Consider the following 15423-nt stretch of genomic DNA (forward strand, 5'->3'; position numbering starts at 1 on the left):
TTTCCTGATACTGTGAAGGGGTGAAATAGACTTTATTGGGCATGTGAAGTGTTTTGCTTTAACACCTCAAGCCAGGGGGATAACCTGAATTCTTACCCTGCGCTGAGCTCCATAACCCTGGGTAGAAGGTGTGACTTCATCCCCTTGAAGCTTAACACCACCACATGTCACAGGTATCAGTAACATTGGTGCCTGGAGGCTGGAAGTAGGCACACGGCATTGCAGGCCTTTCCTGATACTGTGAAGGGATGAAATAGACTTTAATGGGCATGCAAAGTGTTTTGCTTTAACACCTCCAGCCAGGGGGATAACCTGAATTCTTACCCTGCGCTGAGCTCCATAACCCTGGGTAGAAGGTGTGACTTCTTCCCCTTGAAGCTTAACACCACCAAATGTCACAGGTATCAGTAACATTGGTGCCTGGAGGCTGGAAGTAGGCACACGGCCTTGCAGGCCTTTCCTGATACTGTGAAGGCGTGAAATAGACTTTATTGGGCATGTGGAGTGTTTGGCTTTAACACCTCAAGCCAGGGGGATAACCTGAAATCTTACCCTGCGCTGAGCTCCATAACCCTGGGTAAAAGGTGTGACTTCATCCCCTTGAAGCTTAACACCACCACATGTCACAGGTAACAGTAACATTGGTGCCTGGAGGCTGGAAGTAGGCACAAGGCCTTGCAGGCCTTTCCTGATACTGTGAAGGGGTGAAAAAGACTTTAATGGGCATGTGAAGTGTTTTGCTTTAACACCTCCAGCCAGGGGGATAACCTGAATTCTTACCCTGCACTGAGCTCCATAACCCTGGGTAGAAGGTGTGACTTCATACCCTTGAAGCTTAACACCTCCAAATGTCACCGGTATCAGTACAATTGGTGCCTGGAGGCTGTAAGTAGGCCCAAGGCCTTGCAGGCCTTTCCTGATACTGAGAAAGGGGTGAAATAGACTTTATTGGGCATGTGAAGTGTTTTGCTTTAACACCTCAAGCCAGGGCGCATACCTGAATTCTTACCCTGCGCTGAGCTCCATAACCCTGGGTAAAAGGTGTGACTTCATCCCCTTGAAGCGTAACACCACCACATGTCACAGGTATCAGTAACATTGGTGCCTGGAGGCTGGAAGTAGGCACAAGGACTTGCAGGCCTTTCCTGATACTGTGAAGGGGTGAAATAGACTTTATTGGGCATGTGAAGTGTTTTGCTTTAACACCTCCAGCCAGGGTGATAACCTGAAATCTTACCCTGCGCTGACCTCAATAACCCTGGGTAGAAGGTACAACTTCGTCCCCTTGAACTTTAACACCGCCAAATGTCACAAGTTTCATTAAAACTGCTGCCTGGAGGCTGGAGGTAGGCCAGAGGCCTTGCGGACCTTTCCCTGTAACTGTAAAGGAGGGAAATACACTTTGTTGTGTATGTGATGTTTTGAGTTTTCACACATCTAGGCAGGGGTGATACCTGAAATCTTACCTCGTGCGGAGCTCCATAACCCTGGGTAGAAGGTGTGACTTCATCCCCTTGAAGCTGAACACCTCCAAATGTCACAAGTATCACAAAAACAGGTGCCTGGGGTCTGGAAGTAGGCCCAAGGCCTTGCAGGCCTTTCCTGATACTGTGAATGGGTGAAATAGACTTTATTGGGCATGTGAAGTGTTTTGCTTTAACACCTCCAGCCAGGGGGATAACCCGAATTCTTACCCTGCACTGAGCTCCATAACCCTGGGTAGAAGGTGTGACTTCATCCCCTTGAAGCTTAACACCACCACATGTCACAGGTATCAGTAACATTGGTGCCTGGAGGCTGGAAGTAGGCACAAGGCCTTGCAGGCCTTTCCTGATACTGTGAAGGGGTGAAACAGACTTTATTGGGCATGTGAAGTGTTTTAATTTAACACCTCCAGCCAGGGGGATAACCCAAATTCTTACCCTGCGCTGAGCTCCATAACCCTGGGTAGAAGATGTGACTTCTTCCCCTTGAAGCTTAACACCACCAAATGTCACAGGTATCAGTAACATTGGTGCCTGGAGGCTGGAAGTAGGCACAAGGCCTTGCAGGCCTTCCCTGATACTGTGGAGGGGTGAAATAGACTTTATTTGGCATGTGAAGTGTTTTCCTTTAACACCTCCAGCCAGGGGGATGACCTAAATTCTTACCCTGCGCGGAGCTCCATAACCCTGGGTAGAAGGTGTGACTTCATCCCCTTGAAGCTTAACACCACCACATGTCACAGGTATCAGTAACATTGGTGCCTGGAGGCTGGAAGTAGGCCCAAGGCCTTGCAGGCCTTTCCTGATACTGTGAAGGGGTGAAACAGACTTTATTGGGCATGTGAAGTGTTTTAATTTAACACCTCCAGCCAGGGGGATAACCCAAATTCTTACCCTGCGCTGAGCTCCATAACCCTGGGTAGAAGATATGACTTCTTCCCCTTGAAGCTTAACACCTCCAAATGTCACAGGTATCGGTATAATTGGTGGCAGGAGGCTGGAAGTAGGCACACGGCCTTGCAGGCCTTTCCTGATACTGTGAAGGGGTGAAATAGACTTTAATGGGCATGCAAAGTGTTTTGCTTTAACACCTCCAGCCAGGGGGATGACCTGAATTCTTACCCTGCGCTGAGCTCCATAACCCTGGGTAGAAGGTGTGACTTCCTCCCCTTGAAGCTTAACACCACCAAATGTCACAGGTATCAGTAACATTGGTGCCTGGAGGCTGGAAGTAGGCACAAGGCCTTGCAGGCCTTCCCTGATACTGTGGAGGGGTGAAATAGACTTTATTTGGCATGTGAAGTGTTTTCCTTTAACACCTCCAGCCAGGGGGATGACCTAAATTCTTACCCTGCGCGGAGCTCCATAACCCTGGGTAGAAGGTGTGACTTCATCCCCTTGAAGCTTAACACCACCACATGTCACAGGTATCAGTAACATTGGTGCCTGGAGGCTGGAAGTAGGTACAAGGCCTTGCAGGCCTTTCCTGATACTGTGAAGGTGTGAAATAGACTTTAGTGGGCTTGTGGAGTGTTTGGCTTTAACACCTCAAGCCAGGGGGATAACCTGAATTCTTACCCTGCGCTGAGCTCCATAACCCTGGGTAGAAGGTGTGACTTCATCCCCTTGAAGCTTAACACCACCACATGTCACAGGTATCAGTAACATTGGTGCCTGGAGGCTGGAAGTAGGCACACGGCCTTGCAGGCCTTTCCTGATACTGTGAAGGGGTGAAATAGACTTTAATGGGCATGCAAAGTGTTTTGCTTTAACACCTCCAGCCAGGGGGATGACCTGAATTCTTACCCTGCGCTGAGCTCCATAACCCTGGGTAGAAGGTGTGACTTCCTCCCCTTGAAGCTTAACACCACCAAATGTCACAGGTATCAGTAACATTGGTGCCTGGAGGCTGGAAGTAGGTACAAGGCCTTGCAGGCCTTTCCTGATACTGTGAAGGTGTGAAATAGACTTTAGTGGGCTTGTGGAGTGTTTGGCTTTAACACCTCAAGCCAGGGGGATAACCTGAAATCTTACCCTGCGCTGAGCTCCATAACCCTGGGTAAAAGGTGTGACTTCATCCCCTTGAAGCTTAACACCACCACATGTCACAGGTAACAGTAACATTGGTGCCTGGAGGCTGGAAGTAGGCACAAGGCCTTGCAGGCCTTTCCTGATACTGTGAAGGGGTGAAATAGACTTTAATGGGCATGTGAAGTGTTTTGCTTTAACACCTCCAGCCAGGGGGATAACCTGAATTCTTACCCTGCACTGAGCTCCATAACCCTGGGTAGAAGGCGTGACTTCTTCCCCTTGAAGCTTAACACCACCAAATGTCACAGGTATCAGTAACTTTGGTGCCTGGAGGCTGGAAGTAGGCCCAAGGCCTTGCAGGCCTTTCCTGATACTGTGAAGGGGTGAAATAGACTTTATTTGGCATGTGGAGTGTTTTGCTTTAACACCTCAAGCCAGGGCGATAACCTGAAATCTTACCCTGCGCTGAGTTCCAGAACCCTGGGTAGAAGGTGCAACTTCATCCCCTTGAAGTTGAACACCTACAAATGTCACAAGTGTCAGTGAAATTGGTGCCTAGAGGCTGGAAGAAGGCACAAGGCCTTTCCTGATACTGTGAAGGGGTGAAATAGACTTTATAGGGCATGTGAAGTGTTTTGCTTTAACACCTCAAGCCAGGGGGATAACCTGAATTCTTACCCTGCGCTGAGCTCCATAACCCTGGGTAGAAGGTGTGACTTCATCCCCTTGAAGCTTAACACCACCACATGTCACAGGTATCAGTAACATTGGTGCCTGGAGGCTGGAAGTAGGCACACGGCCTTGCAGGCCTTTCCTGATACTGTGAAGGGGTGAAATAGACTTTAATGGGCATGCAAAGTGTTTTGCTTTAACACCTCCATCCAGGGGGATAACCTGAATTCTTACCCTGCGCTGAGCTCCATAACCCTGGGTAGAAGGTGTGACTTCCTCCCCTTGAAGCTTAACACCACCAAATGTCACAGGTATCAGTAACATTGGTGCCTGGAGGCTGGAAGTAGGTACAAGGCCTTGCAGGCCTTTCCTGATACTGTGATGGCGTGAAATAGACTTTATTGGGCATGTGGAGTGTTTGGCTTTAACACCTCAAGCCAGGGGGATAACCTGAAATCTTACCCTGCGCTGAGCTCCATAACCCTGGGTAAAAGGTGTGACTTTATCCCCTTGAAGCTTAACACCACCACATGTCACAGGTAACAGTAACATTGGTGCCTGGAGGCTGGAAGTAGGCACAAGGCCTTGCAGGCCTTTCCTGATACTGTGAAGGGGTGAAATAGACTTTAATGGGCATGTGAAGTGTTTTGCTTTAACACCTCCAGCCAGGGGGATAACCTGAATTCTTACCCTGCACTGAGCTCCATAACCCTGGGTAGAAGGCGTGACTTCTTCCCCTTGAAGCTTAACACCACCAAATGTCACAGGTATCAGTAACTTTGGTGCCTGGAGGCTGGAAGTAGGCCCAAGGCCTTGCAGGCCTTTCCTGATACTGTGAAGGGGTGAAATAGACTTTATTTGGCATGTGGAGTGTTTTGCTTTAACACCTCAAGCCAGGGCGATAACCTGAAATCTTACCCTGCGCTGAGCTCCATAACCCTGGGTAAGAGGTGTGACTTCATCCCCTTGAAGCTTAACACCACCATATGTCACAGGTATCAGTAACATTGGTGCCTGGAGGCTGGAAGTAGGCACAAGGCCTTGCAGGCCTTCCCTGATACTGTGGAGGGGTGAAATAGACTTTATTTGGCATGTGAAGTGTTTTCCTTTAACACCTCCAGCCAGGGGGATGACCTAAATTCTTACCCTGCGCGGAGCTCCATAACCCTGGGTAGAAGGTGCGACTTCATCCCCTTGAAGCTTAACACCTCCAAATGTCACAGGTATCAGTATAATTGGTGCCAGGAGGCTGGAAGTAGGCCCAAGGCCTTGCAGGCCTTTCCTGATACTGTGGAGGGGTGAAATAGACTTTATTGGGCATGAGAAGTGTTTTGCTTTAACACCTCCAGTCAGGGGTGAAGCCTGGAATCTTACCCTGCGCTGAGTTCCATAACCCTGGGTAGAAGGTGCAACTTCATCCCCTTGAAGTTGAACACCTACAAATGTCACAAGTGTCAGTGAAATTGGTGCCAAGAGGCTGGAAGTAGGCACAAGGCCTTTCCTGATACTGTGAAGGGGTGGAATAGACTTTATTGGGCATGTGAAGTGTTTTGCTTTAACACCTCAAGCCAGGGTGAGAACCTGAAATCTTACCCTGCGCTGAGCTCCATAACCCTGGGTAAAAGGTGTGACTTCTTCCCCTTGAAGCTTAACACCACCAAATGTCACAGGTATCAGTAACATTGGTGCCTGGAGGCTGGAAGTAGGCACAAGGCCTTTCCTGATCCTGTGAAGGGGTGAAATAGACTTTATTGGGCATGTGAAGTGTTTTGCTTTAACACCTCAAGCCAGGGCGATAACCTGAATTCTTACCCTGCGCTGAGCTTCATAACCCTGGGTAGAAGATGTGACTTCTTCCCCTTGAAGCTTAACACCACCAAATGTCACAGGTATCAGTAACATTGGTGCCTGGAGGCTGGAAGTAGGCACAGAGCCTTTCCTGATACTGTGAAGGGGTGAAAAAGACTTTAATGGGCATGTGAAGTGTTTTGCTTTAACACCTCCAGCCAGGGGGATAACCTGAATTCTTACCCTGCACTGAGCTCCATAACCCTGGGTAGAAGGTGTGACTTCATACCCTTGAAGCCTAACACCTCCAAATGTCACCGGTATCAGTAACATTGGTGCCTGGAGGCTGGAAGTAGGCACAAGGCCTTGCAGGCCTTTCCTGATACTGTGAAGGGGTGAAATAGACTTTATTGGTCATGTGAAGTGTTTTGCTTTAACACCTCCAGCCAGGGTGATAACCTGAAATCTTACCCTGCGCTGAGCTCCATAACCCTGGGTAAAAGGTACAACTTCGTCCCCTTGAAGCGTAACACCACCACATGTCACAGGTATCAGTAACATTGGTGCCTGGAGGCTGGAAGCAGGCACAAGGCCTTGCAGGCCTTTCCTGATACTGTGAAGGGGTGAAATAGACTTTAATGGGCATGTGAAGTGTTTTGCTTTAACACCTCCAGCCAGGGGGGATAACCTGAAATCTTACCCTGCGCTGAGCTCCATAACCCTGGGTAGAAGATGTGACATCTTCCCCTTGAAGCTTAACACCACCACATGTCACAGGTATCAGTAACATCGGTGCCTGGAGGCTGGAAGTAGGCCCAATGCCTTGCAGGCCTTTCCTGATACTGTGAAGAGGTGAAATAGACTTTATTGGGCATGTGGAGTGTTTTGCTTTAACACCTCCAGCCAGGGGGATAACCTGAATTCTTACCCTGCGCTGAGCTCCATAACCCTGGGTAGAAGGTGTGACTTCTTCCCCTTGAAGCTTAACACCACCACATGTCACAGGTATCAGTAACATTGGTGCCTGGAGGCTGGAAGTAGGCCCAAGGCCTTGCAGGCCTTTCCTGATACTGTGAATGGGTGAAATACACATTGCTGTGTATGGTAATTGTTCTAATTTCACGCCTCCAGCCTGGGGTGAAGCCTGAAATCTTACCCTGCGAGGAGCTCCATAACCCTGGGTAGAAGGTGTGACTTCATCCCCTTGAAGCTTAACACCACCAAATGTCACAGGTATCAGTACATTGGTGCCTGGTGGCTGGAAGAAGGCCCAAGGCCTTGCAGGCCTTTCCTGATACTGTGAAGGGGTGAAATAGACTTTATTGGGCATGTGAAGTGTTTTGCTTTAACACCTCAAGCCAGGGGGATAACCTGAAATCTTACCCTGCGCTGAGCTCCATAACCCTGGGTAAAAGGTGTGACTTCATCCCCTTGAAGCTTAACACCACCACATGTCACAGGTGTCAGTAACATTGGTACCTGGAGGCTGGAAGTAGGCCCAAGGCCTTTCAGTCCTTTCCTGATACTGTGAAAGGGGTGAAATAGACTTTATTGGGCATGTGAAGTGTTTTGCTTTAACACCTCAAGCCAGGGCGATAACCTGAAATCTTACCCTGCGCTGAGCTCCATAACCCTGGGTAGAAGGTGTGACTTCATCCCCTTGAAGCTTAACACCTCCAAATGTCACAGGTATCAGTAACATTGGTGCCTGAAGGCTGGAAGTAGGCACAAGGCCTTGCAGGCCTTTCCTGATACTGTGAAAGGGGTGAAATAGACTTTATTGGGCATGTGAAGTGTTTTGCTTTAACACCTCAAGCCAGGGCGATAACCTGAAATCCTGCGCTGAGCTCCATAACCCTGGGTAAAAGGTGTGACTTCATCCCCTTGAAGCTTAACACCACCACATGTCACAGGTATCAGTAACATTGGTGCCTGGAGGCTGGAAGTATGCACAAGGCCTTGCAGGCCTTTCCTGATACTGTGAAAGGGGTAAAATAGACTTTATTGGGCATGTGAAGTGTTTTGCTTTAACACCTTAAGCCAGGGCGATAACCTGAAATCTTACCCTGCGCTAAGCTCCATAACCCTGGGTAGAAGGTGTGACTTCTTCCCCTTGAAGCTTAACACCACCGAATGTCACAGGTGTCAGTAACATTGGTGCCTGGGGGCTGGAAGTAGGCACAAGGCCTTGCAGGCCTTTCCTGATACTGTGAAAGGGGTGAACTAGACTTTATTGGGCATGTGAAGTGTTTTGCTTTAACACCTCAAGCCAGGGCGATAACCTGAAATCTTACCCTGAGCTGAGCTCCATAACCCTGGGTAAAAGGTGTGACTTCATCCCGTTGAAGCTTAACACCACCAAATGTCACAGGCATCAGTAACATTGGTGCCTGGAGGCTGGAAGTAGGCCCAAGGCCTTGCAGGCTTTTCCTGATACTGTGAAGGGGTGAAATAAACTTTATTGGGCATGTGGAGTGTTTTGCTGTAACACCTCCAGCCAGGGGGATAACCTGAATTCTTACCCAGCGCTGAGCTCCATAACCCTGGGTAGAAGGTGTGACATCTTCCCCTTGAAGCTTAACACCACCAAATGTCACAGGTGTCAGTAACATTGGTGCCTGGGGGGCTGCAAGTAGGCCCAAGGCCTTGCAGGCCTTTCCTGATACTGTGAAGGGGTGAAATACAATTTATTGGGCATGTGAAGTGTTTTGCTTTAACACCTCGAGCCAGGGGGAATAACCTGAAATCTTACCCTGCGCTGAGCTCCATAACCCTGGGTAGAAGGTGTGACTTCTTCCCCATGAAGCTTAACACCACCAAATGTCACAGGTGTCAGTAACATTGGTGCCTGGAAGTAGGCACGAGGCCTTGCAGCTCTTTCCTGATCCTGTGAAGGGGTGAAATACAATTTATTGGGCATGAGAAGTGTTTTGCTTTGACACCTCCAGCCAGGGGGATAACCTAAAGTCTTACCCTGCGCTGAGCTCCATAACCCTGGGTAGAAAGTGTGACTTCTTACCCTTGAAGCTTAACACCACCAAATGTCACAGGTATCAGTAACATTGGTGCCTGGAGAATGGATGTAGGCCCAAGGCCTTGCAGGCCTTTCCTGATACTGTGAAGGGTTGAAATAGACTTTATTGGGCATGAGAAGTGTTTTGCTTCAACACATCCAGCTAGGGGCGAAAAGCTGAAATCTTACCCTGCGCTGAGCTCCATAACCCTTGGTAGAAGGTGTGACTTCATCCCCTTGAAGCTGAACACCTCCAAATGTCACAAGTATCACAAACACTGGTGCCTGGAGGGTGGAAGTAGGCCCAAGGCCTTGCAGGCCTTTCCTGATACTGTGAAGGGTTGAAATAGACTTTATTGGGCATGAGAAGTGTTTTGCTTTAACACCTCCAGCCAGGGGGGGTAACCTGAATTCTTACCCTGCACTGAGCTCCATAACCCTGGGTAGAAAGTGTGACTTCTTCCCCTTGAAGCTTAACACCTCCAAATGTCACAGGTATCAGTAAAATTGGTGCCGTGAGACTGGAAGTAGGCCCAAGGCCTTGCAGGCCTTTCCTGAGACAGTGAAGGGGTGAAATAGACTTTATTGGGCATGTGGAGTGTTTTGCTTTAACACCTCCAGCCAGGGGAATAACCAGAAATCTTACCCTGTTCGGAGCTCCATTACCCTGGGTAGAAGGAGTGACTCTGTCCCCTTGAAGCTGCAGGCTTCCTAATGTCACAAGTATCACTAAAACAGGTGCCTGGAGGCTGGAAATGTGCCTACGGTCTTGCAGGCCTAGGTCTGATACTGTAAAGGGGTTAGATACAGTGTTGGAATAAAGAATTATTCTGTTTTCCCACCTCCAGCCAGGAGTGGAACCTGACATCTTACCCTGCGCGGAGCTCCATAGCCCAGGCTAGTAGGAGCAACTGTATCCCCTTTGAAGATTAACTCCGCCAAATGTTACAATTATCACTAAAAGAGGTGTATGGAGGCTGCAAACGGGCCCACAGCCTTGAGCTGATACTGTAACAGGGGGGAATCTCACATTGCGCGGAGCACCATAGCTCTGAGTAGAAATAGCCACTCTGTGCCTGGAGGCTAGAAATGGGCTTGGGAGACTGATGTCTGATAATGTAAAGGGGTTTTTGAATGACGTTTTGTATTTCTCCACCTCCAGCCAAGGGGTAAATCCTGAAATATAACCCTAATCGGAGCTCCATAGCCCTCTGTAGAAAAAGTGACTTAGTCCCCTTGAACCTTAATAAAATGTGATAAATGTTAACAGTTTTAAACGGGTGCCTGGAGACTAAAAATGGAACAGAGACACTTTTTCAGATCCCATACTGCGAGGGACTTATTGTAATTAATTTGTGATATATATATATATATATATATATATATATATATATATACAATTATTATTTTTCTTTTTTTGGCCCTCCTTCAGCTTAGGGGTTAAACCAGGAATTGTACCCGGATTGGAGCTCCACAGCCCCGGGTAGAAAAAGTGACTTTGTCCCCTTGAACCTAAGGAGTTAGTAAAAAAAAAAAAAGAAATGTGTGTGTGTTTATTTTTTATTTTTTTGCCGACCTCCAGCTAAGGGGGGAAACCGGAAATTTTACCCGAATCGGAGCTCCATAGCCCCGGGAAGAAAAAGGGACTGTGTCCCCTTGAACATAAGGAGTTAGTAAAAAAAAATAAAAGAAATGTGTGTGTTTATTTTTTTTTTTTTTTTTGCCGACCTCCAGCTAAGGGGGGAAAACTGAGATTTTACCCGAATCGGAGCTCCATAGCCCCGGGAAGAAAAAGTGACTTTGTCCCCTTGAACCTAAGGAGTTAGTAAAAAAAAAAAAAAAAAAGAAGTGTGTGTGTGTGTGTGTGTGTTTATTTTTTTTTGCCGACCTCCAGCTAAGGGGGGAAACCGGACATTTTACCCGAATCGGAGCTCCATAGCCCCGGGAAGAAAAAGTGACTTTGTCCCCTTGAACCTAAGGAGTTTGTTAAAAAAAAAAAAGAAATGCGTGTATGTTTTTTTTTTTAAAGTTTTTTTTTTTCCGACCTCCACCTACGGGGGGGAACCTGAAATTGTACCCGAATCTGAGCTCCCCAGCCCCGGGTAGAATTAGTGCCATCGTCCCCTTGAACCAAAATGCCCACACAAAAAAAATAAAAATACTGAAACGGGGGCTTAAAGGCCCACAGGGACCCCTAAAGGGACATGGCGGTTCACCACAAAAATTAGGATCCCACACCCGCTTCCTTGGGCCTGCATGGGAACCCTATTTTATCGACTATTAAGCCCCCCACGTAGTGGGGGCTTACAGCTCCTGGGTGGAGAACAAAGTCGGAGTTAGCGCGGCCAATCCGCCGCCCGGCCATCTGGTCGCCGCAGCTCACTGGGCCATCTGGTCGACCCACAGAGGGGCGACCAGATGGCCCAGTGAGCTGCGGCGACCAGATGGCCGGGCGGCGGAACGGCCGCGCTATCTCCAACTTTGTTTCCCAGCCAGGCGCTGTAAGCCCCCACTACGTGGGGGGCTTAATAGTCGGTGAACTGCGTGACTCGTGGGGCCCTGTGCCGGGCTAAACCCGCCTTAGGTCCCCATGCAAGGGCTCCATGATGGCGGGCACCTGGGCCGGTCTAAACACCCCCCTTAGAACTGCGTGACTCGTGGGGCCCTGTGCCGGGCTAAACCCGCCTTAGGTCCCCATGCAAGGGCTCCATGATGGCGGGCACCTGGGCCGGTCTAAACACCCCCCTTAGAACTGCGTGACTCGTGGGGCCCTGTGCCGGGCTAAACCCGCCTTAGGTCCCCATGCAAGGGCTCCATGATGGCGGGCACCTGCTCCGGGCTAAACCCACCGTAGGTCCCCAGGCAAGGGCTCCATGATGGCGGGCCCCTGGTCCGGGCTAAACCCACCGTAGGCCCCCAGGCAAGGGCTCCATGATGGCGGGCCCCTGGTCGGGGCTAAACCCACCGTAGGTCCCCAGACAAGGGCTCCATGATGGCGGGCAGCCGGGCCGGGCTAAACCCACCGTAGGTCCCCAGGCAAGGGCTCCACGGTGGCGGGCCCCTGGGCCGGGCTGAACCCACCTTTGGTCCCTAGTTTAGAGCTCCATGGTGGCGGGCCCGTGGGACGGGGTAAACCCGCCTTCCCGGCCGTGCCTTCCAGAGCAGAGTGGCTGCGGAGCAACTCCCCGGGTTCCCCCCTCCTCCCCTCCCGAGCGAGTGTGGGCCTAGATAGCAGCCCTGCGCTGCGGCGATAATAGTTCATAGACACAGCTCTCACACGACATGGTGGTCGGCTCTTAAAAGAGCCTTTGGGTTGTTTTTTTTTTCCTTTTTTTCCGTGGTTTAACCGCCGAATCCGTAGAGAGTGCGGCCCTGGCGCTTCAGGGCATAGACCACATCCATGGCGGTGACGGTCTTCCTCTTGGCGTGCTCGGTGTAGGTGACGGCGTCCCGGATCACGTTCTCCAGGAAAACCTTGAGCACCCCGCGGGTCTCCTCGTAGATGAGGCCGGAGATGCGCTTGACTCCGCCACGGCGCGCCAGGCGGCGAATGGCCGGCTTGGTGATGCCCTGGATGTTGTCCCGGAGCACCTTGCGGTGTCTCTTGGCGCCGCCTTTGCCGAGCCCCTTCCCTCCTTTGCCGCGTCCAGACATGTTCTCTTCTCGGTGCTGGGAGCAGAAATGAAGAGGAAAACCAGCACCGGCTGCTTTCTATGGAGGCTCAGCGGACCTGCGCGGGAGCTCCAAGCGCCCACGTGACGCCCTGTGAGGCGGGAGAGCTCGGACCCGGCCCGCCTTCTGCAGGAAGCGGGGGCTGGAGCGGCCGTTGCCTTCTGAAAAAGAGCGGGCTCCCAGCCCGCCTTTGTCATGGGCTGGCTCAGCAGCTGCCGCTGCCGGTGCACAGATCACAGTCAAACACACGCAAGCACCTCCCTTCCCGGCCTCCCCTTGTGACCGCGGGCCACCCATCCCCTGCGTTCGGAGCCCCCTGTCCAATATAAGCAGAAGGCTCTGTATGTTTTAATGGAGCCACACACGTTAGCGGCCTCACCGGCACCACCCCGCTGCGTTTGGCCGCCTGCAACCTCGTAGCACTGCCCACATCCCGCGCCCGGCTGGGGCAAGCCTGCAAAATGTGTCCCCCAAAAATGAAAAGAAAAAAATATATATGTATATATTGTTTGAAAAAGAGCGCGCTCCCAGCCCGCCTCTGTCAGGGGCTCCCGATGGGGGGCTCAGCAGCTGCCGCCGGTGCACTGATCAGTCAAACACGCACACTCCTACCTTCCAGCCCCCCCCCCCCCCCCCCCACTTGTCACCGCGGCCTGCCTAACCCTCGCGTTCGGTGCCCGCTCGGCTTGGCTCAGCAGCTGCCGCCGGTGCACTGATCAGTCAAACACACACACTCCTCCCTTCCAGGCCCCCACTTGTCACCGCGGCCCGCCTAACCCTCGCGTTCGGTGCCCGCTCGGCTGGGGCACGTCTGCAAAACGTGTCCCTGAAAATTAAAAATTATATATGTATAACAAAAACATCGATATGGTCTGCCTCATGCTAGGCTTTGGGACGGGACAACATTAAAGTGTACGGCCAGAGCTTGGGCATGCCCTCCACTACAAAGCTACGGTGGCGGGCGCTGCCGCATCTATGAAGCCGCCAGAGTAACACCTCGGCACGGATACGCTCTTTGATGGAGTCTGTGGATGGCCCTGAAAAGAGCCTTTGTGTTTAGGGTGCGTTTCCACGGTGGTCTGCGGGCCTTTACTTGCTTGCTTTGCCCTGTGCCTTGTGGCTCTCGGTTTTCTTGGGCAGCAGCACGGCCTGGATGTTGGGCAGGACTCCTCCCTGGGCGATGGTGACTCGGCCCAGCAGCTTGTTCAGCTCCTCGTCGTTGCGGATGGCCAGCTGGAGGTGTCTGGGGATGATGCGGGTCTTCTTGTTGTCCCGGGCGGCGTTGCCAGCCAGCTCCAGAATCTCAGCAGTCAGGTACTCCAGCACTGCAGCCAGATAGACGGGGGCACCGGCGCCCACCCTCTCGGCGTAGCTTCCCTTCCTGAGCAGCCTGTGCACACGGCCCACGGGGAACTGGAGCCCGGCTCTGGAAGAGCGTGTCTTGGCCTTGGCGCGGGCCTTTCCTCCTTGCTTTCCGCGTCCAGACATGGCGATCGATCTAGGGTCTCAGTCACACAACAGAGAGAATGGTACTGCGCCTTTCAGCCTGTTTCTTGTCTTCTCCTGTCAGATACCTTCTGACAGTGGTGAGTTTTTGGATACCGAGGCAATAGCCTCATTACTCCATATTCGTTTGGAATTTTGTAGTCGCTGTTTAGGTTGTCTTATTGGTGTGTGACGCTTTGTCACAGTTGAGGTTGCATCACATGGTCAGCTCAGTGATGGGCCGCGGGTAGCGGTCAGTAGTGTTTGCAGAATTGTCAGCATGTTTCCTTCGAGAGTCTCGTCTTTGTCCGTGTAGATCCTTCTGTTAGTGTTGAGGTTTGGGTGCCTGCCGCGGCTAATGCCAGCCGGCAGTGAGCGGGTTTTAGGTGCTTGCCGAGGCTGTTATGCCATCAGGGCAGCGGTGAGTTTTGCGTATCTGCCGGCGTTTGCCTTCAGGCAGTAATGAGTTTTTGGATGCTGCGTTGCTGTTTCAGCTTCGCAAGGTTAGCGCTTCAATGGGACGCGGATAGCGGTCAAATGGGTTTGTAGCGATATCTGCAAGTTTCCGGATCAGTGGGTTTTCTTTTTGATCCAGTCCTTTGTAGAATGTCCTGTTGAGTTTGAGGAGATGGTCGTCCAGCATCTCGATGCCTAGGTCTCTGTGGAGGTCTGCTGTTCGTGTGAACATGGGAGCACCTGCTGCAATCCGTAAGGCCTTGCTCTGAAGTATTTGTAGGTCCTTCCGCAGCTGTGGGCGGCAGCCACTCCAAACTGGTGAAGCGTATGTCATAGTTGGTCGAATTATTGCGGTGATTACTCGCACCTTGCTCTGCATGGGCATCGACTTAGACTTCAGGAGTGGGTATAATGCAGCCAGTTTGGATGCTGCTTTCTGGCAGGTCTTCTCTATGTGGTTTCTCCAGCTGAGTTTAGAGTCCAGAGTCACCCCCAGGTAGGAGCTGCTGTTTTCCCATTTGACCTCATCCCCATTGAGGAGGATCTGTGGGTGTTTCCTGTTCAGCTTCCTGGTAAATAAGGTTGCTGTGGTTTTGCTTGTGTTCAGGGTGATCTGCCAGTCGCTGTACCATTCGGAGAGTCTGCAAAGCGATGCCTCCAGGTTCTTCGCCACTTCTTTGTCACTGAAGGATTGGGAGATGACTGCAACATCATCCGCGTAAAGGGCAAGATCAGTCTTCTTTAGGTCAGTGGGTATGTCGTTTGTGAATATGTTGAAGAGGAATGGTCCTAGGATTGACCCCTGAGGCACTCCAGCTAGAA

At 51.1% G+C, this 15423-nt stretch overlaps 2 protein-coding genes across 2 annotated transcripts; both read right to left on the reverse strand.

Annotated features, from left to right (window-relative positions):
* Nucleotides 1–11932: 11932 nt before the first annotated feature.
* LOC144807539 (histone H4) lies at nt 11933–13191 on the reverse strand. The gene has a single exon (XM_078673174.1). It carries the CDS (start codon nt 12640–12642, stop codon nt 12331–12333), a length of 312 nt encoding a protein of 103 aa, XP_078529300.1. The 5' UTR covers nt 12643–13191; the 3' UTR covers nt 11933–12330.
* Nucleotides 13192–13527: 336 nt separating this feature from the next.
* On the reverse strand, nt 13528–14164 carry LOC144807580 (histone H2A type 2-C-like). Its single transcript, XM_078673219.1, has one exon. It carries the CDS (start codon nt 14146–14148, stop codon nt 13750–13752), a length of 399 nt encoding a protein of 132 aa, XP_078529345.1. The 5' UTR covers nt 14149–14164; the 3' UTR covers nt 13528–13749.
* Nucleotides 14165–15423: the final 1259 nt, after the last annotated feature.

This window comes from Lissotriton helveticus, unplaced genomic scaffold (assembly GCF_964261635.1).
Source record: "Lissotriton helveticus unplaced genomic scaffold, aLisHel1.1 SCAFFOLD_559, whole genome shotgun sequence".
Lineage (NCBI taxonomy): Eukaryota > Metazoa > Chordata > Amphibia > Caudata > Salamandridae > Lissotriton > Lissotriton helveticus.